We start from the raw sequence: 16,150 nt of genomic DNA on the forward strand, positions 1-16,150 counted from the left end.
AGGGTAGTGAACCTATATAATTTTCTACCACAGAAGGCTGAGGAGGCCAAGTCACTGAATGTACTTAAGAAGGAAATTGATAGATTTCTAGAGTTTAAAGATGTCAAGGGGTATGGGGAGAGAGCAGGGGTATGGCATTGATGTAGAAGATCAGCCATGTTCATACTGAATGGCGGAGCAGGTTTGAAGGGCCAAATGACCTACTCCTGCTCCTATTTTCTATGTTTCTATGTTTTCTGTTTCTTTGGATCAGCAATTTATTTAGAGAAAAATTGGCTGTGAAATCTGATAAAGTCCAAAACAGGCATGTTGAACGTGATGCACGATTACCCCACACTTGTTACTTCTGATGCCGGCAACACACGAATAATCTGCTTATTTGCCCGATTGTAGTGTGCAACCAATGCTAAATGCACAGTTGAGTGTTCGCATGACTGAGCAGGGGTACAACATTTACAGCCACTAATATAGATATTGACACTGTGGGATGAATTTTGTGCCAAGGTCAATGGGACCCCAACGTCATGCTCAATTCCTGATCAGGAACCCAGAAGTTGTCATGGTGAGAAATCTGTTGCGATTTTCCCAGAGGCAGTCAATTAAGAAGCCACCCTCGGGAGCCTCATTAAGGATGGTGGGCAGACCAGAAAACCAGCAGGCCCAATAGTAGAGCCTGCTGGCAGCCCCACTGGAAGAGGTGGGTGCCGACAATGTGGGCATGAGAACATGAGGATGCCTCAAGATGGAGGTGGCCTTTGAAGAATTTTAAAAGTGTAAAAAATAAATGCGCACACAGCTGCCAAGCCATCTGGCACCCGGACTCCAGTGAAGGAAATTGGGAGTGCTTTAAAAGAGGCCTTCTTGGCCCTTGAACCTGCTGCTGGGAAGCCACCTCCAGGTAAAGGCCAGGCTTCACCCTCAGCAGAGGGCCTGTCCGCCATAGGGAAGATCCCAGCGGAGACACCAATTTGACTCCAAGTGAGGACTTAATTGAGCCTAAATAGCTACTTGCCGGTGCCATTCAAACCCCACCTCTGACAAGATCGCTTGGAAGCCAAATCATGGCGGGAATCTGCCCAACTTGAGATTCTCTAATCTTGCTCCCAGTCCAGCCTCCAAATCAGTCTTCACAGGACCAGGAATATTCAACCTCACGTGTACTATAAGGGGTAGCTTAGATGTGGGTATTCTGTGTGGTGAGACACTAGGGACAAATAGCCTGCAGCCAGGAGAGGGGGAAAGAGTAACATAGGTGCCAGCTTACCAGCGGTTAAGATCACATGAGTTCTCCTGCTGAGGATTCAGATGAGGACTTTTGTGAGGCAGCATATAGAAAGAGGCTGATGGGTATGCATTGGCAGGCCTCCAAGAAAGCCTCTGATCACTATCAAGAAGCAGGGAGAAATCCAGCATCAACCTTGCACATGCCTTTATGCAGAGCTTGGAGCCCTTCCTTTCCAGTGTGGAAGCGGTGGACAAATCCATTAAAATTCTGGGTCCAACTATGATGCAGCATCAGATGGCTTTGTTCCATCACAAGCAGAAGCCACCCAAATTCTGCATGCTGCTATGGAAGCTCAGACTTAATGTATGCAAGTTCAGCTTGCTACCACAAACTTGAACTGCTGCCATACTGCATACCAGTGTTCGAAGGGGGCTGCCAGGTCTCCCAGCATTCTGGCAATCTGTCCTCTGAGACAGTGCTAGGATTGATGAGGCAATGCCTTGGCAGAGGGGCAGTGGTGCTGTGAAGAACAAACCTCCTGTTACCTCTCAGGAAGACAGCATTTATCCTACCATGCTGCCAGTGTCCTTGTTGTTGCCTGTCAGCCAGCCAGTTCATACTGCTGCCGCCCATGCTGGGGTGGTGCAGTCCAAAGTTGGGCCTTCTAGCACCTGAGCTGCTCAAGGGAATTCAACCAGGCCATCTTCAAACTCTGCCACTGAAAGTCAGCAGTCTACCACCAGCCATGCCGCAGCCACAAGGATAGCATTGCATAGGAGCACTAGGACATGAAAAGACACATAGACAGGCATAAGGGGATGTGCAAGGATGGTTAGTTGGTTTTTGTTGGAATATTAAATGGTTTGATTGCTAAAGTTGATTTGGAATATTTGTTTCATTGTGGCTTTTATTTTTGCATTGTTACCAAGCAGACACTGTGATGGTCAGTAACAAAAGGCAGGTAAGTTGTGGGACTGTTGTTGAATGGGGAATTGGGGTTGGGTTTGTGGGGGCACTGCAGTAGAATGAGACGACCTTGGGCAGCCCGGCCAGAAAGGAGCTTTGTTGGTTGCCTTCTCCCTTTCTCCTTCTCCTCTGCTTCCTCCTCCTTCTCATCGTATTCCTGGTAGCAAGGGCTGCACCCTTGTTATGGTAAGTTTGTGGAAGTTGCATGAAGAAGATACTTGTAGAGAGTACATCAGGCCTCATCCAGAGCTGTGCAGGCAGCAGAAGCAATGCTTAAGCACCCCAATGGTCTACTCAATCCCATTTCATCTGGCAGCATTGCTTTCTTTATAGGCACCCAGAATTACAGTTATTTCCGAGACATACAACGTTCCTCAGACTGCTGTTTTTGCCGCATCCTGAGATCCACATTCAGTGCTATGCGCCATCACATGTACACACTCGGCCTCTCTCTCTCCAACAGCACCGACTCACCCAATCTCAAAGCTGTCCTGGTCCACAGTTTCATTTCATTCTTCCTTTCATCTGACTCCTTAGCAAAAACTTTTTCTCTTCCTTTCAGGTATTAAGGAATACAAGCACCAACAACTTATGCGCATGGATGCCTCTCTGGATCCTTCGCATCCATCCATTCCCTCTGACCCCATCCCTTCTTCTAATCCCACCTTTTGCTGTATATTCACTCTGACCTTCCCCACTTTGACGCTGAAAGGTCTGTGCTTTACAAAGGACCCAGTCTCATTCCCTTACGGCCCCAACTCAATGAGTTTCAAGCTCAGCATGATGTTGAACTCTTTGTCTGTGGCCTTTGTCTCCATGCTCATTTCTTTAGGCAGGTACCTTGGCCCAACCATAGGACCCTTTCACCCGCCTACAGTATTCCCCCTCCACCTGGGCCCCTCCCTCTAGCCTCTTGCCCACTCTTGATCTTTTCATTGAGAACTGGCGACATGAAATCAGCCATCTTAATTTCTCTACTCCCCTCACTCACTCTAACCTGTCTCCGTCTGAACTTTCTGCACTCTGTTCTCTCAGGTCTAACCCTGACATTGTTATCAAGCCTGTTGACAATGCTGGTGCTGTTGTTGTCTGATGTACCAACCTCTAGCTTGCAGAGGCTAAGCGCCAACTCACAGATACTTCTTCCTAGCTCTCCTGAACCAAGATCCCATTACCGAGCATCCAGGACTGTCACTGACCTCATCCCCCCTGGATATCTTCCCTCCACAGCTTCCAACCTCATGATCCCCCAACCCCGTACAGCCTGCTTCTACATCCTTCTAAAAATCAATAAACAGGGCGGTCTTGGTAGATCTATTGCTTCAGCCTGTTTCTGTCCCACTGAACTTATTTCTTCCTATCTTGTCTCTAATTTTTCTCCCCTGTCCAGTCTCTTCCTTCCTACATTTGTGATTCTTCTGATGCTTTAGATCATTTCAAGAATTTCCAGTTTCCTGGCCCTAACTGTCTCCTCCTCGCTATGGATGTCCAATCTCTCTATACATCCAACCCCCACTAGGATGGTCTGAGGGCTCTCCTTCTTCCTTGAACAAAATCTGAACAGCCCTTCTCCACCTGGCTGAACTTGTTCACTCATTGAACAAATTCCCCATTGCCTCACCTCCTCCAAGTAAAAGGTGCTGCTATGGGTATCAACATGGGCCGTAGTTATGCTTGTCTCTTTGTGGGGTATGTGGAACATTCCTTATTCCAGTCCTACTCAGAACCCCCTCCCCTAACTCTTTTTCTGGTACATCGACGACTGTATCAACCACAGTGGGGGGAATCTTTGGTTGAAGAAAAAGGAAGACATGTTGGAAGCGCTGTTGTGGAAGGTAGCATCATCAGAACAGATATGACAGAAACAGAGAAACTGGGAGAATGGAATTGAGTCCTTAAAGGGAGCAGGATACAACTGTCTCAGTGCAATTTCATACTCTCGCCTGGAACTGAAAAAATTAATCAATTTTGCTTCCAATTTCCACCCGCCTCTTAACTTCACATGGTCCATCTCTGACACTTCCCTTCCCTTCCTTGACTGTTCTGTCTGCATTTCTGCAGACAGGCTGTCTACTAATATTCGTTATAAACTTACCAGCTTCCAAAGCTACCTCGACTACTTTTCCTCACACCCTGCTTCCCTGGTCCATTCCTTTATCACCCCCAACACCTCGTCCTGTTTCCATGGCACTTTCCCATGCAATTGCAGGAGGTGTAACACCTGCCTTTTTACTTCCTCTCTCCTCATTGTCCACAGGCCCAAACACTCCTTCCACGTGAAGCAGTTCTTTACATAGCTTCTTTCAATTTAGTATACTATATTTGCTGCTCACAATGCAGTCTCCTCTACATTGGGGAGATCAAACATAGACTGGGAGACTGTTTTACAGAATACTTCCACAAAGTCCACAAGCATGAGCCCAACCATGCTTGTCATTTTAATTTACCATCTTGCTCTCATGCTCACCTCTCTGTACCCAGCCTGCTGCAATTTTTCAGTGTAGCCCAATGCAAGCATGAGGAACAGCACCCTATCTTCTGATTAGGCACTTTAGATACTTCTGGACTCAACATTGAGTTTAACAACCTCAGACCGTAAACTCTGTTCTCCATTTTGATTTTTTTTTGCCAAGTACCAGTCTGTATCTTGTTTTCATGCTTTTGCTTTCTGGCTTGGCTGTCCTTTACTTTGCCATTAACACTTAGTCTGGACCGATACTTTGTTTCTTTACTACAAACATTACCACTCCCTTTGCCTTTTGTTCCATGACATCTTCGCCACTTAATATTCCCTGCCCTCTAACCTATCCCTGACCTTCCTTTTTGATCTGCCCAAACCCTCCCCTTTATTCAACAGCATAAAACCCATTATATTTCTACCTCTCTTCAGTTCCAAAGAAGAGTCTTATTGGACTTGAAATGCTAACTTTGTTTCTCTCTCTACGGATGCTGCCAGACCGGCTGAATTTTTCCAGCACTTTCTGTTTTTATTTCAGATTTCCAGCATCCGCAGCATTTTGCTTTTATTTACCTACATGCATCCTGCCCATGTGTGTCTGTGCATTGCACACTGGAGCCATGAGGTCAGCTGTGTCACCCAATAGTCACCCTCTGGTTTCTCAAGATGGCTGAAATTCTGATGGTACAGTGAACTGGCACAGACTAAAGGCATCTTGGCTGCTGCCAGGATATCAAGTGTTGATCTGAATGAAGTGTTGAATATAGTTTCACTAATGCTGGGCATTGAGGGAATTGAACCCTTTGTGATTGCCGCATATCTCTAAATTTACATACGGTGCTTGCAAAGTGTGTGCAATCAACGGCACCCTGCACCATGGATAAGCCTGTAATACTGGCGGAGCTGTGTGACCTGCCTATTTCTTTCTGAAAAGTGAGAACGAAATGTATTCACCTCTCTTTGCATTGTGTGTTAGTCACCTCCCATGTACTATAGTGAAGAGAATTGCAAAATGCTGGAGATGCCAGCTGCTCCAGCTTGGAAGGGGCTGCATGTGAAGAAGTTCAAGGCCACAGTCACCTATATAGAAATTGGCAATGCTGCTCTTGCCCTGGTCTAAGGCTGCAGGACTGTATGCGATAGGTGGTAGATTTCAGTGAATACCTCCTCATTGAAATTGCTCCCTGAAGACCCTGGGCAGATATGGCCTCCTGCTGAGAACCCTTCTCCCCATCTAATCCTCCTCCTACCTTTTTAAGCAACTTTTCCTTCTCTGTGTCACCTTTGTTCATTCTCCCTATCATGCTACACGCCAAGGGGATAGAAACTACAAAACCATGGCTGGGAGTAAGTGATTGAGGAGAAACCATGTCAAGTAACATTTGTACCACACCATTGCCAGGCAATGACCATCTCCAATAAGAGAGAACCTAGCCACCTTCCCGTGACATTCAATGGCATTACCATTGCTGAATCCCCCACTATCAACATGCTCAGGGTTACCATTGACCAGAAACTAAAATGGACCAGCCATATAAAAACTGTGGTTACAAAAGGTCAGAGACTGGGAATTCTATGCTAACTCACCTCCTGACTCACCGAAGCCTGTCCACAATTTTACAAGGAACAAGTTAAGAGTGTGATGGAATACTCCCCATTTGTCTGAATGAGTGCAGCTCCAACACGCAAGAAGCTGGGCACCATCCAGGACAAAGCAGCCCACTTGATCAGCACCCCATCCACCACCTTAAACATTCACTCCCTCCACCACTAATGCACAGAGGCAGCAGTGTGTACCATCTACAAGATGGACTACAGCAACGCACCAAGGCTCCTTCGACAACGCCTTCCAAACCCATGATTTCTACCATTTAGAAGGGTAAGGGCAGCAGATGCATGGGAACACCACAAGTTCCCCTCCAAGGCACACACCATCCTGACTTGAAAATATATTTCCCTTTACTGTCGCTGGGTCAAAACTCTGGAATTCTCTTCCTAACAGCATTATGGGTATTCCTACAATACATGGGCCTGAATTTTTCCCACGTTGGGCGGGCTCAGCGGGAGTGGGCAGGGGTGGTCGGGAATCTGCATCGCCATTTTATGCCAATTAAGGCCCGCCCAGCATAATGCACAACTCTGGCATCAGAGTGAAGGGGCGGGTGGGGGAGCGGGAGCTCAATGTCCGCTGGGTCCAATGGCGACCCAGCGGCCTATTCAAAAACAGCACAGGCAGCCATTCGAGGGCTGCCATTGACTTGGAGTACCATTGCCATGCAGAACGTCGTAGCAGAACAGGGCAGGTGGGAGGGCAGGTCGGTGGGGCAGTCAGCCCCGCGGTTTTCTGACATCTTGCTGCCCTCCTGGAGGTGGTGACAGCATGCCAGGATACCCTTGTCCCAAGGGATGGGAGGAGGAGGCTGGGGAGGAGGTAGGCATCCAGGGTCAGCTCCCATGATGTGGTGAGGCACACATGGGTGCAGTGCCGCAAGCACTTCAATGATCTCCTGCAATCAGGAAGGGTGAGTACCGTGTTGGCCTGGGTCACTTAGCACAGCAGTTAGGAGCAGTCCTCCCACCACCCCCGCCCAGACCTCAGAGTTCTTAGAGTGTGAGTGGCAAACGTCAATGAAGCAGCATCTGGGCAAGGGGGTGAGCCCTGGCTGCTTGGTATGAACGTCTTGCGGCTCCATGATTACGAATCGGCTGAGCCCTGCGAGCTATTCCTCAGGTGGGGTTGGCAAGGCTGCAATGGCAATGCAGGTTCAGGGTGGACTAAGCAATTCTCCTCTCTCCTTTCAGGAGAAGACAGCCCACAATAATGCTGACAGGTTGCGGACTGGCGGAGGAACACCCCACCTTCTAATCCTGCCCAGATACGAGCAGGAGGCACTGAAGCTAGAGAGGCGCCATGCGTCTAGGTCACCCAGCAGCGGTGAGGTTGGGGTACCACAGTTAGGTAAGAGTGCAGTGCACTGAGGTCAGAATGTTTGTCATAGCAACCATTCCACTGTTGTCTGTATATTGATGTGAGCCTTGAACATGGAATCCCCATTGACAATGGAAAGATGAGGGCACCTTGATCCGGGTGCCAGGCATACACAGTAACAGTGTAACGACTTCAACTAATGACATGTCCTTGTTCTTCCTTTCAGGCTCACCAGAAGACTGTCAGGGTCAGGAACCTGAAGGACCGCTGTTCACCCCAGAGAACACAGAAGATATAAACGCACCAGCGTCACACCCTCTCAGCCAGGCAGGCACCAGTGCGGATACCAGCTCCTCAGTGGGCATTAGATCATTGGCTAGTATCTCGGTGCATAGTGGTGAGGCCACTTCACACTCGCTTGAGGTGCAGGCGGAGGCAGAGAGTGCCCAGGGCACTGGCAGTCGGAGGATTGCTGCGGACCAGGAACATGCTCAGTCGGTGGCTGATGATGTGCCTCTGGAGTCATCCCTGAGGCAGCAGATGCTGGAAATCCAGCAAGGTGTGCGGGAGGATCTGGTGGAGATACATGAGGGAAGCGTGCCATGGTCTCCATTGTGAAGGAGTCCATGCGGAGCATGAGCAATGCAATGACCCTCATGGCCGAGCGCACTGCCTCCTCCATGGAGAGAGTAAGACCATAAGACATAGGAGTAGAAATTAGGCCATTCGGCCCATCAAGTCTGCTCCGCCATTCAATCATGGCTGATAAGTTTCTCAACCCCATTCTCCCGCCTTCTCCCTGTAACCTTTGATCCCCTTATATGGTGACTCTTATGAAGAGGTTGCTCCAGGAGCTCAATCAGGGATTCCTGGGGATGCACTCGGACCTGCAAGCCCTCACACCGGCAATGACCTCAGGTGGTCAGTGTCAGTGAAGGAGATGGATTGGGCACCCAGTATCCCAGCTAGGTGCTCACCCATCAATGATGAGCAGGGAGGTCCAAAGCAACCTTACTTTGGCGCACAAGCTGCTTACTGTCTCTGCAGGCTTCTCTCAGGGCGCTCCAGATGAGGGCAGGATCTCCTCCGCCCCTCTGCCAGTGACTGCAGTCACTGAGGCTGCGGCGACTGGGGAGATGCCAGCTGTGCCACTGGCCGTTCCCTCCCAGACAGGACCAGCACTGGATCCAGGGGCCAGAGGATGCCCGCCAAGGTAATCAAGGCCAACAGGACAGCAAAGTGAGCAGGCTGTCTCCAATGCCGGTGCCAGCAAGGGGGGAGCATCTAGACGTAGCACCCGTAAAAGGAAACGTAAAGCACCTTAACCACAACATGGGCTTATCATTGGTGTTTTTTTGCCCCACCTTAATTATAAGGTGTGATGGAGAACACCTTTCCATTTAGTTTGATTTATGTATACCAGGCACCACACCAGTAAATGTGTTTGTTTTCAACAAGACTCTGGGTACTTCATTACTTCTGCAGGTGAAGGGTAACCCATGATGTTGAGTGACTTGTTTGTCATTGAGCTTTATTGAAATGTCACATAGTGCATGTCATTCACAAAGCAAATGTTTCTGTCAGGTATTGAGTACGGAGCCTGCAGCCCTGGCATGTGGTGGTGATTCATCTTTGGTAGGCTAGCTGAAGGAGCATTGGATCAAAGCCTCCCGGGCGTCCCTGCCTCCCTGGAGGTTGCCCAGGTCAGTGTCTATCCCCTGAGCGTTCTCCCGTGCATGCTCGTCCTTGGACTCACTACTGGACTCATCGTCTGCTGCCAGAGCAGCTGTGTCAACATCTTCTTCCTCCACTGTGCCCGCCCCCCTTTCCAGCGCCAGGTTGTGGAGAGCGCAGCATGCAACCACTATCAGTGACACACAATCTGGGGGGTATTGCAGTGCGACCCCTGAACTGTCTAGGCATTGGAAGTGCATCTTAGGAAGACGCTGGTTCTCTCTACCACAGCCCTTGTGGAGCCATGGCTCCTATTGTACCGCTGCTCGGCCTCTGTTCTTGGATGGCAGAGAGGCGTCATGAGCCACCTTTTGAGTGGATAGCCCTTGTCACCCAGCAGCCATCCATCCATCCGGGTTGGAATACTGAAGAGCCTCAGCACCTGGGAGTGTCTCAGGATGTATGCGTCATGGGAGCTGCCTGGGTACCTTGCACAGACTTGCAGAATCTACATCCTATGGTCACACACTATCTGCACGCTCATGGAGTGGAATCCCTTCGTTTTGACGACAGCATCCGGCTCACTCACTGGCGCTTTGATGGCCACGTGTGCAGTCAATTGCACCCTGCATGCAGGGGAACCCAGCAATCGCTGCAATGCCTCTGGCTTGCTCTGCCTGGCTGGCCTCATCTGTGTGGTAGTGAATGAAAGTCAATGCACACCTGAACAGAGCGTGTGTCACCAGCTTGACACAACTGTGGTCAGCTGATTGGGAGATGCCACAAAGATCACCCACCGCCCCTGGAAAAAGCTGGAGGCATAGAGGTTGACACTGTTGGAGCTGATCTCAGGGCCGATCATCTGACAGATAGAGGTCATTGTCTCCCTTGAGAGGCAGAGCCTCCTTCGGCATTGCACATATTGAGGTAGCTGCATCGCCAGTAGACCCTGGCAGCAGGATAGTGGCATCTTCTGTGGCCCCTTCCACCTTGGACTTCCTGTTGGCCCTGCACCCTTTGGGCCAGCGTCTCTTCTCCCACAGGTCACTCCCCTGGAGGCTGAATAAGGACACCTGGCCTCCTCCCCCTTCTGGCCCTCTCTTCCTCCTCAGAGGAGGTGCCTCAAGCGGAGACCACTGCAACATCCTCCCGAGTGCATCTCATTTACTGTTGTTATGTGCTGCGCTCTGTACAATCTGGCTCTCTCAAGGGGGGACCTATTGAAGGATGAAGAGAGCAAGGCTGCTCCCCAGGACGAAGAGGCCAACTCAACTGATGGGTCTGATGAGGAACTGGAGGGGGCCCAGGGTGAGGATGTGACTGTAGAGGTTATGAATCTTTTGGGAGGCAGAGAGACCAGAGAGGCCTTGATTCTCTGTTCATTCAGCTAGGCATCCAAGGCTTGGCATGAAAATGAGGGCAAGGGTGACGCTTCCTTACTGAACGTTCCTGTTGAGGCCATCCTGTGACCCCATATCAACGAGCTACCTCTGAAATAAAGTTTGCAGCCCTTACTGTCTGTCACAAGCCACTCCCATGCCCAACACCTATGAGAAACATAAAGCACATTCAGACTAGGAAACATCACAACATCTTTAACTGATGGTCATGTTTGCACAGTTTGAACATAGAACACGCTTCAACTGAAGTTACATTGCCCTTGACAACCCTTCTTGTGTTTATAGTGCTTTAAGCTTCCACTTGCGAGTGCTACATCAGGGTGCCCCCCCACCACCGCTCGCTGGCAGTGGCATTAAAGGCAACCTGCTGAATGTCATATGTCCTGACAGCACTGATGACCTTGGTGGACATTCTCTGGCTGGCAGAGCCTGTGCAGGCCCTGCCTGGGAGGTAGTGTCCAGCACCATGGCAGGGTACTCCTAAGTTGTTGCAGCCTCATCAGATGCCACGGGCAGTAGCAGAGGGGCTGAGGAGCTGCTGCCTTTGTCTGAAACGCCCTGAGAGGAGCCCGTAGATGTGGCATGCAGCTGGTCAGCCTAGGTGGGGTTGGTTTGAACCTCTCTGCTCACCATTGATGGACAGGCACCAGCACAGTGACTAGGAGTCTCATCCATCTCTCACACCTGCTGAAGTCACTGTCAGTGTGTGGGCTTGCAGTTCTGAGAGCAAGCACCAGAAACCCCTGATTCTGTTCCTGGAGCTGCCTCTCCATGAGAGTTGCCACTCTCTCAATGGAGGACGCTGTGCACTTGGAGCTCCAGGTCAACGCAGTGCTCACGCTCCATGTGAACTGCTTCAAGTCAGAGACCATGGCACGCAGAGCCCCAGGGATGTCCACTAGATCTTCACACAAGACAACCAGCATCAGCTGCATGATGGACGACTCCAGAGGTTCGTCATCTGCCTCAGATTGAGCATAGTCCTGGTCTCCAGCAGTCCTCCGACTACCAGTGCCCTGGGCACTCTCTGCCTTCGCCAGCTCCTCATGCAAGTGTGATGTGCCCTCGCCACAGTGCACTACAAACTGAGCTAATGTGCTATTGCTCTCTGACGTGCCTGTATCTGCACTGGTGCTTGGTGCAGAGAGTGGATGTGACATGGGTACATCGCTCGGCGATTCCTCCTCGGGTGTCAAGGGGGGATTCTCGGGGTCAGTGACGTGTCGTGAAGGTGACGCTTCTGAGGGAGGAACAGAATATGTCAGTTAGGAACATCATGACAAAGTGCCTGTGCCAGCATGATGGTTGCTTGTCACAACAGAGAACTGCCTCACTGAGGCACTCTGATTGGACAAACAATGGGTACTCTGGATTTGAATTTCTCATTGGAGGTCCCACAACTCTACCTTTCTTGCACACTCTCCCAGTCTTTCATCTGCCCACTGGACTCTCACCGTCCTCCAAGACCCCTGCCTCTCCAAGGCCTGTGGACCTTGCTCCTCGCTCAGATTCCATATCCAGGTCATCCATCTCAAACCCGGAGAGGATCAGGATGTTGGACATCCCACCACCTGTTCGTGCGTGCTCCAGCGTGTTATGTCTTCTTTTCTCCTGTACGGACACAAGTGCATTCATTAGAACATCATCTATCTGCAACACCATTCCAGTCTTGCAACCCGCCCTCCAGGAGAGCCAGTTTGAGGTTCCCATCACATTGGCACTCCTCACCCTTCTATACACACAAGGTACACGGGCACACCTCCCATCTTTGGCAGGCACAGAGATATGTGCCATTTGGCACAGTGCATTTCCCACCCCTGAGCACAATGAATAACAGCTACCCTCCAAGACATCTATGCTCAGTTCTATACCAGCTTGGTGCTCACCCCTGCGGAGCACAGATCACTGAACCGTTTCCGGCACTGGATCCGCTGCTCACCTGGGCAGCCACTTCCATCTAGGCCTTCTTCGTCTGGTGGGATGGCTTCCTCTTGACATCCCACGGCATGAGTATATCATGCCAGGCACTCACTGCCTTCACTAGAGTGCACAGGCACTCGTCTGAGAATCGTGGGGCAGAGTACCCACTGACACTGTCCACCCGCTTGCCATGCCCACCAAGTGCTGAGGCCAAATATTTGCAACTCCTGTCCCATTCTCCCGCCCCCGCTGGCAGTGCTGCGCCAATGTCCTGGCCTGTTTCACACAGTGTTAAATGCGATCGCGGCCAGAAGCGGATATCACGTTGCGCCGACTGCATGCGCATGATGTGCGCAAAATTCAGGCTATAATGATCTGGAATACATTGCCTCAAAGTATGGTGGAAGCAGAATTCAACAGGAAGTTTCAAAAGGGAATTGGATAAATACCTTGAAGGAAAAATTTTAAGCCCACTTTGTCTCCAGACTGGGTTTGTTCTAACTTATCATCAACATTAACCAACCAGACCCCCTGAGAGATATTCATGATTTCCCTTTGCAGTGCAGCAATACTGCAGAATATTCATCCACTTAGCCACTATTCAGTTCTGGTCTACTGTACTCCTTTACAGATTAAATCCTCTGTACCACCCCTACACCCCACTAGGCATGGGTGGTGGCCAAATTTCTCCACTGCCAAGTGGTCCTTGGGAAATTACTTCCAATATATCTAGAACCTTTTTTTCCCAACAATTCCGAGAGCTCCTTTCTGATTAAGTAAATTAACTCATTTTTCTTGGGGATTCTGCTCCACAGATCCATTATTGTGTTTATGTTGGACAGGGCAGCAGGGTGAAGAATGGTGGATCTTGTTACTTCTTTAAAAATAATCATTCTTGGGAGATGGGTATTGCTGACAAGACAGGCATTTATTCCCCATCATTAGGGCTGTATTTTACATGCCCCTGCTGGGCGTGTTTTGGGCAGGGGGATGTAAAATAGGGCAGATGTCTACCCCACCACCTTCCCGCCCACCCACAAGCCCATCCCTATAATACAGGGGGTGGGTGGGTGCCAAAATTGGCATCCTGCCCACCATATTCAATAAATAATCAAGGTCAGTTGGGTTTGTTATCAGACCAGAGTTAACATTTTGAGTCTGTCTGAGTCATACAGACTCAAAACGTTAACTCTGTTTCTCTCTCCATAGATGCTGCTCGACTTACTGAGTTTTCCAGCATTTTCTGTTTTTATTTCCGGTTCCCAGCATCCACAGTACTTTGCTTTTATTTTGTTATCAAGCCAATTGACCCTGATAATATGTTTGGAACGGGCAGTCAGGCGGGAGCGCCTGATTTTTAAAAAAAGTTCTTCAAAGGGCAGGAAGCTCTTCAGGGGCTGCAATTTGCATGCAATGGGGTGGTCTCCTTAAGATTACACCCCCGCTTCCTTCTTATCCACCACAGCCTTAAACCCACCTCTCTACCCCTGCCAAACCTCCCCCCAACCGGCTTACTCAAACCCTCCCTGCCCAAGACCCTGGACTTACCTGTTCCTGTGATCCATGGGCCCTCTTCCTTCTTTTCCTGCAGTCCCAGCAGCAGCTACTGACACACTCTTGGCGCTGCCAGGACTGAAGGAACTGCCGGCCAATCAGATTGGCCAGTAGCTAGAGAGAGTGGGACCTCCTCCCAGTGAGGGGCACAGGTCCCATTTGGCCATCAGTTAGTCACCCTGCAGCACTTTATGGCTGCAGGGCAGGTTGGCATGGTTCCATACTGACTTTGCTTCCAGGAGTGGTGGTGGAGAGGCGTTGCCCCCCCCCTCTGCATTATTCAGTCGCTAGTCTTTGAGAAGGTGGTGGTGAACTTTCTTCTTGGACCACTGCATTTCGTGTGGTGAAGATGTTCCACAATCCTGTTACGTAGGGAGCTCCAGGATTTTGACTATATTATGACTTTGTCAATTCAATTCATAATGATTAGTCTAAAAAGAGCCAATGAATGACCAGTAAAGAATTACGTGCACTACAGACCTTCTGGAGTCTGAAGGATTGGAGTAGTAAAACAGGATCTGAGATGTGAAACATTGGATTTGTGTGATATATATAAGGTATTTTGATTGATAGGAACTCCTTCAAAGATTCAGAGAAAGGGTGTGCACTATGTGCTATGTACTATATATTGGGTGATTAGCGTGGCAGGAGCACCACTTTAAAAAAAAATTGCCTTGGGTTGGATGTCACAATGAGCTAGACCACTGTAACACAGCCTCTAGTCATGTTTAATTCTGAAAGGAAATGAATACATGGCCAAATCCAGTGATTGCACATTTGTTGTGGGAAGCCACAACCAAAAGAAGGCTGTGTTGTGAATCAGTAGTGTAATGTTGTAGCCCACTCTCTGGCCTGTGTTCACTTCAAGTGCAATTTCTTGCCAGGAACTCAGGATTGCTGATTTACTCTACAATCTTGATTCCAATTCTCAGTTCTTCAAGGCTAATTCAGTATGCATTCTTAGGTCAAATTCTAATCTTCCAGCTTATATCATACGTACATATAATGCAATTTTATCAATTCCATTCAGCCAAGCAGAACAGGTTTCAATGCCTCTGAATAGATATCGAACATCTTAGCTAATGGATTTTTGTACACGAGTCTAAGTATGCCAAGGTAAGAGAATGAAATGACCTGCCATGGTTCATCACCGACACTGCAGCCATTTCTTCAGGAAGTAAAAAAAATAGATAATAATGAATAACCGTATTTATAAAATTCTGAAGCACACTATGAAAGAAAAGTACCATAGCAAATGGACAGTGGACACAGCAGATTAAAAAAAATTGCCTCACATGAAACATGTGTAACACACAATGGGATGCAGATACATTTTTGCATTTAGGTAAGTCATGAAATGTTGCCTTCATTATGTCAAATAAGAGGATGCAACATTCAATGCCAGCAATAATTTTTTTCCCTGAACAGTACAGTCATTTATTGCCTTTATGAAGCCTGGAGGCAAATGCAATATTTTAATAACGATGAAACCTACCAATTTGTATTGCACAGTTGCTCCCTCAGGAGGAGATGTTTCAGAATATCATCCAAGAGTTGAATCTTATGTTTCACATAAATCCAAACCAGAAGGCATTCCCTTAACACTGGACTGATGTTACATGCTTTCTGTTGGGGCTCATCCACTCTCTGAGGACACCGGCAATCTGTGTTTAACTGAAAATTATAAAGGACATTTTGTAAAAGTGATAAAAATTCCAATGTTGCTTTACTTTATATATTTGGAGATAACCGTCTTCAGATGAAACTGAACACCATAACAGGGAAGTCACTGTGAGCCATGTTGCTGTATGGATGGAATAAACAGATTAAAATAGTGTTGAGAGGAACTTGATGCAATCACATCAAGTATTCATAAAATAACACTATTCACAGTAATTTCCAGGCTCATACATTTGTTTCAGAAGCTGTTCACTCACTTCCACAACAGTTTGCCACGCTTTTCACAGATGAACCGCTTCTCTGATAAACAGTCACACTATTGAGTAATGTCATCAAAGTAGCTA

At 48.7% G+C, this 16,150-nt stretch overlaps 1 protein-coding gene across 1 annotated transcript in view; it reads right to left on the minus strand.

Annotated features, from left to right (window-relative positions):
• Positions 1–16,150, minus strand: part of tmem232 (transmembrane protein 232) — a 194,307-nt gene that overhangs the window by 122,929 nt on the left and 55,228 nt on the right. The window contains exon 8 of the mRNA XM_078557836.1: positions 15,622–15,800. Within this exon, the coding sequence (XP_078413962.1) occupies positions 15,622–15,800 (179 nt within the window). The remainder of the gene's footprint in view (positions 1–15,621; positions 15,801–16,150) is intronic.

Source organism: Cetorhinus maximus, chromosome 2 (assembly GCF_964194155.1).
Source record: "Cetorhinus maximus chromosome 2, sCetMax3.hap1.1, whole genome shotgun sequence".
Classification (NCBI taxonomy): Eukaryota; Metazoa; Chordata; class Chondrichthyes; order Lamniformes; family Cetorhinidae; genus Cetorhinus; species Cetorhinus maximus.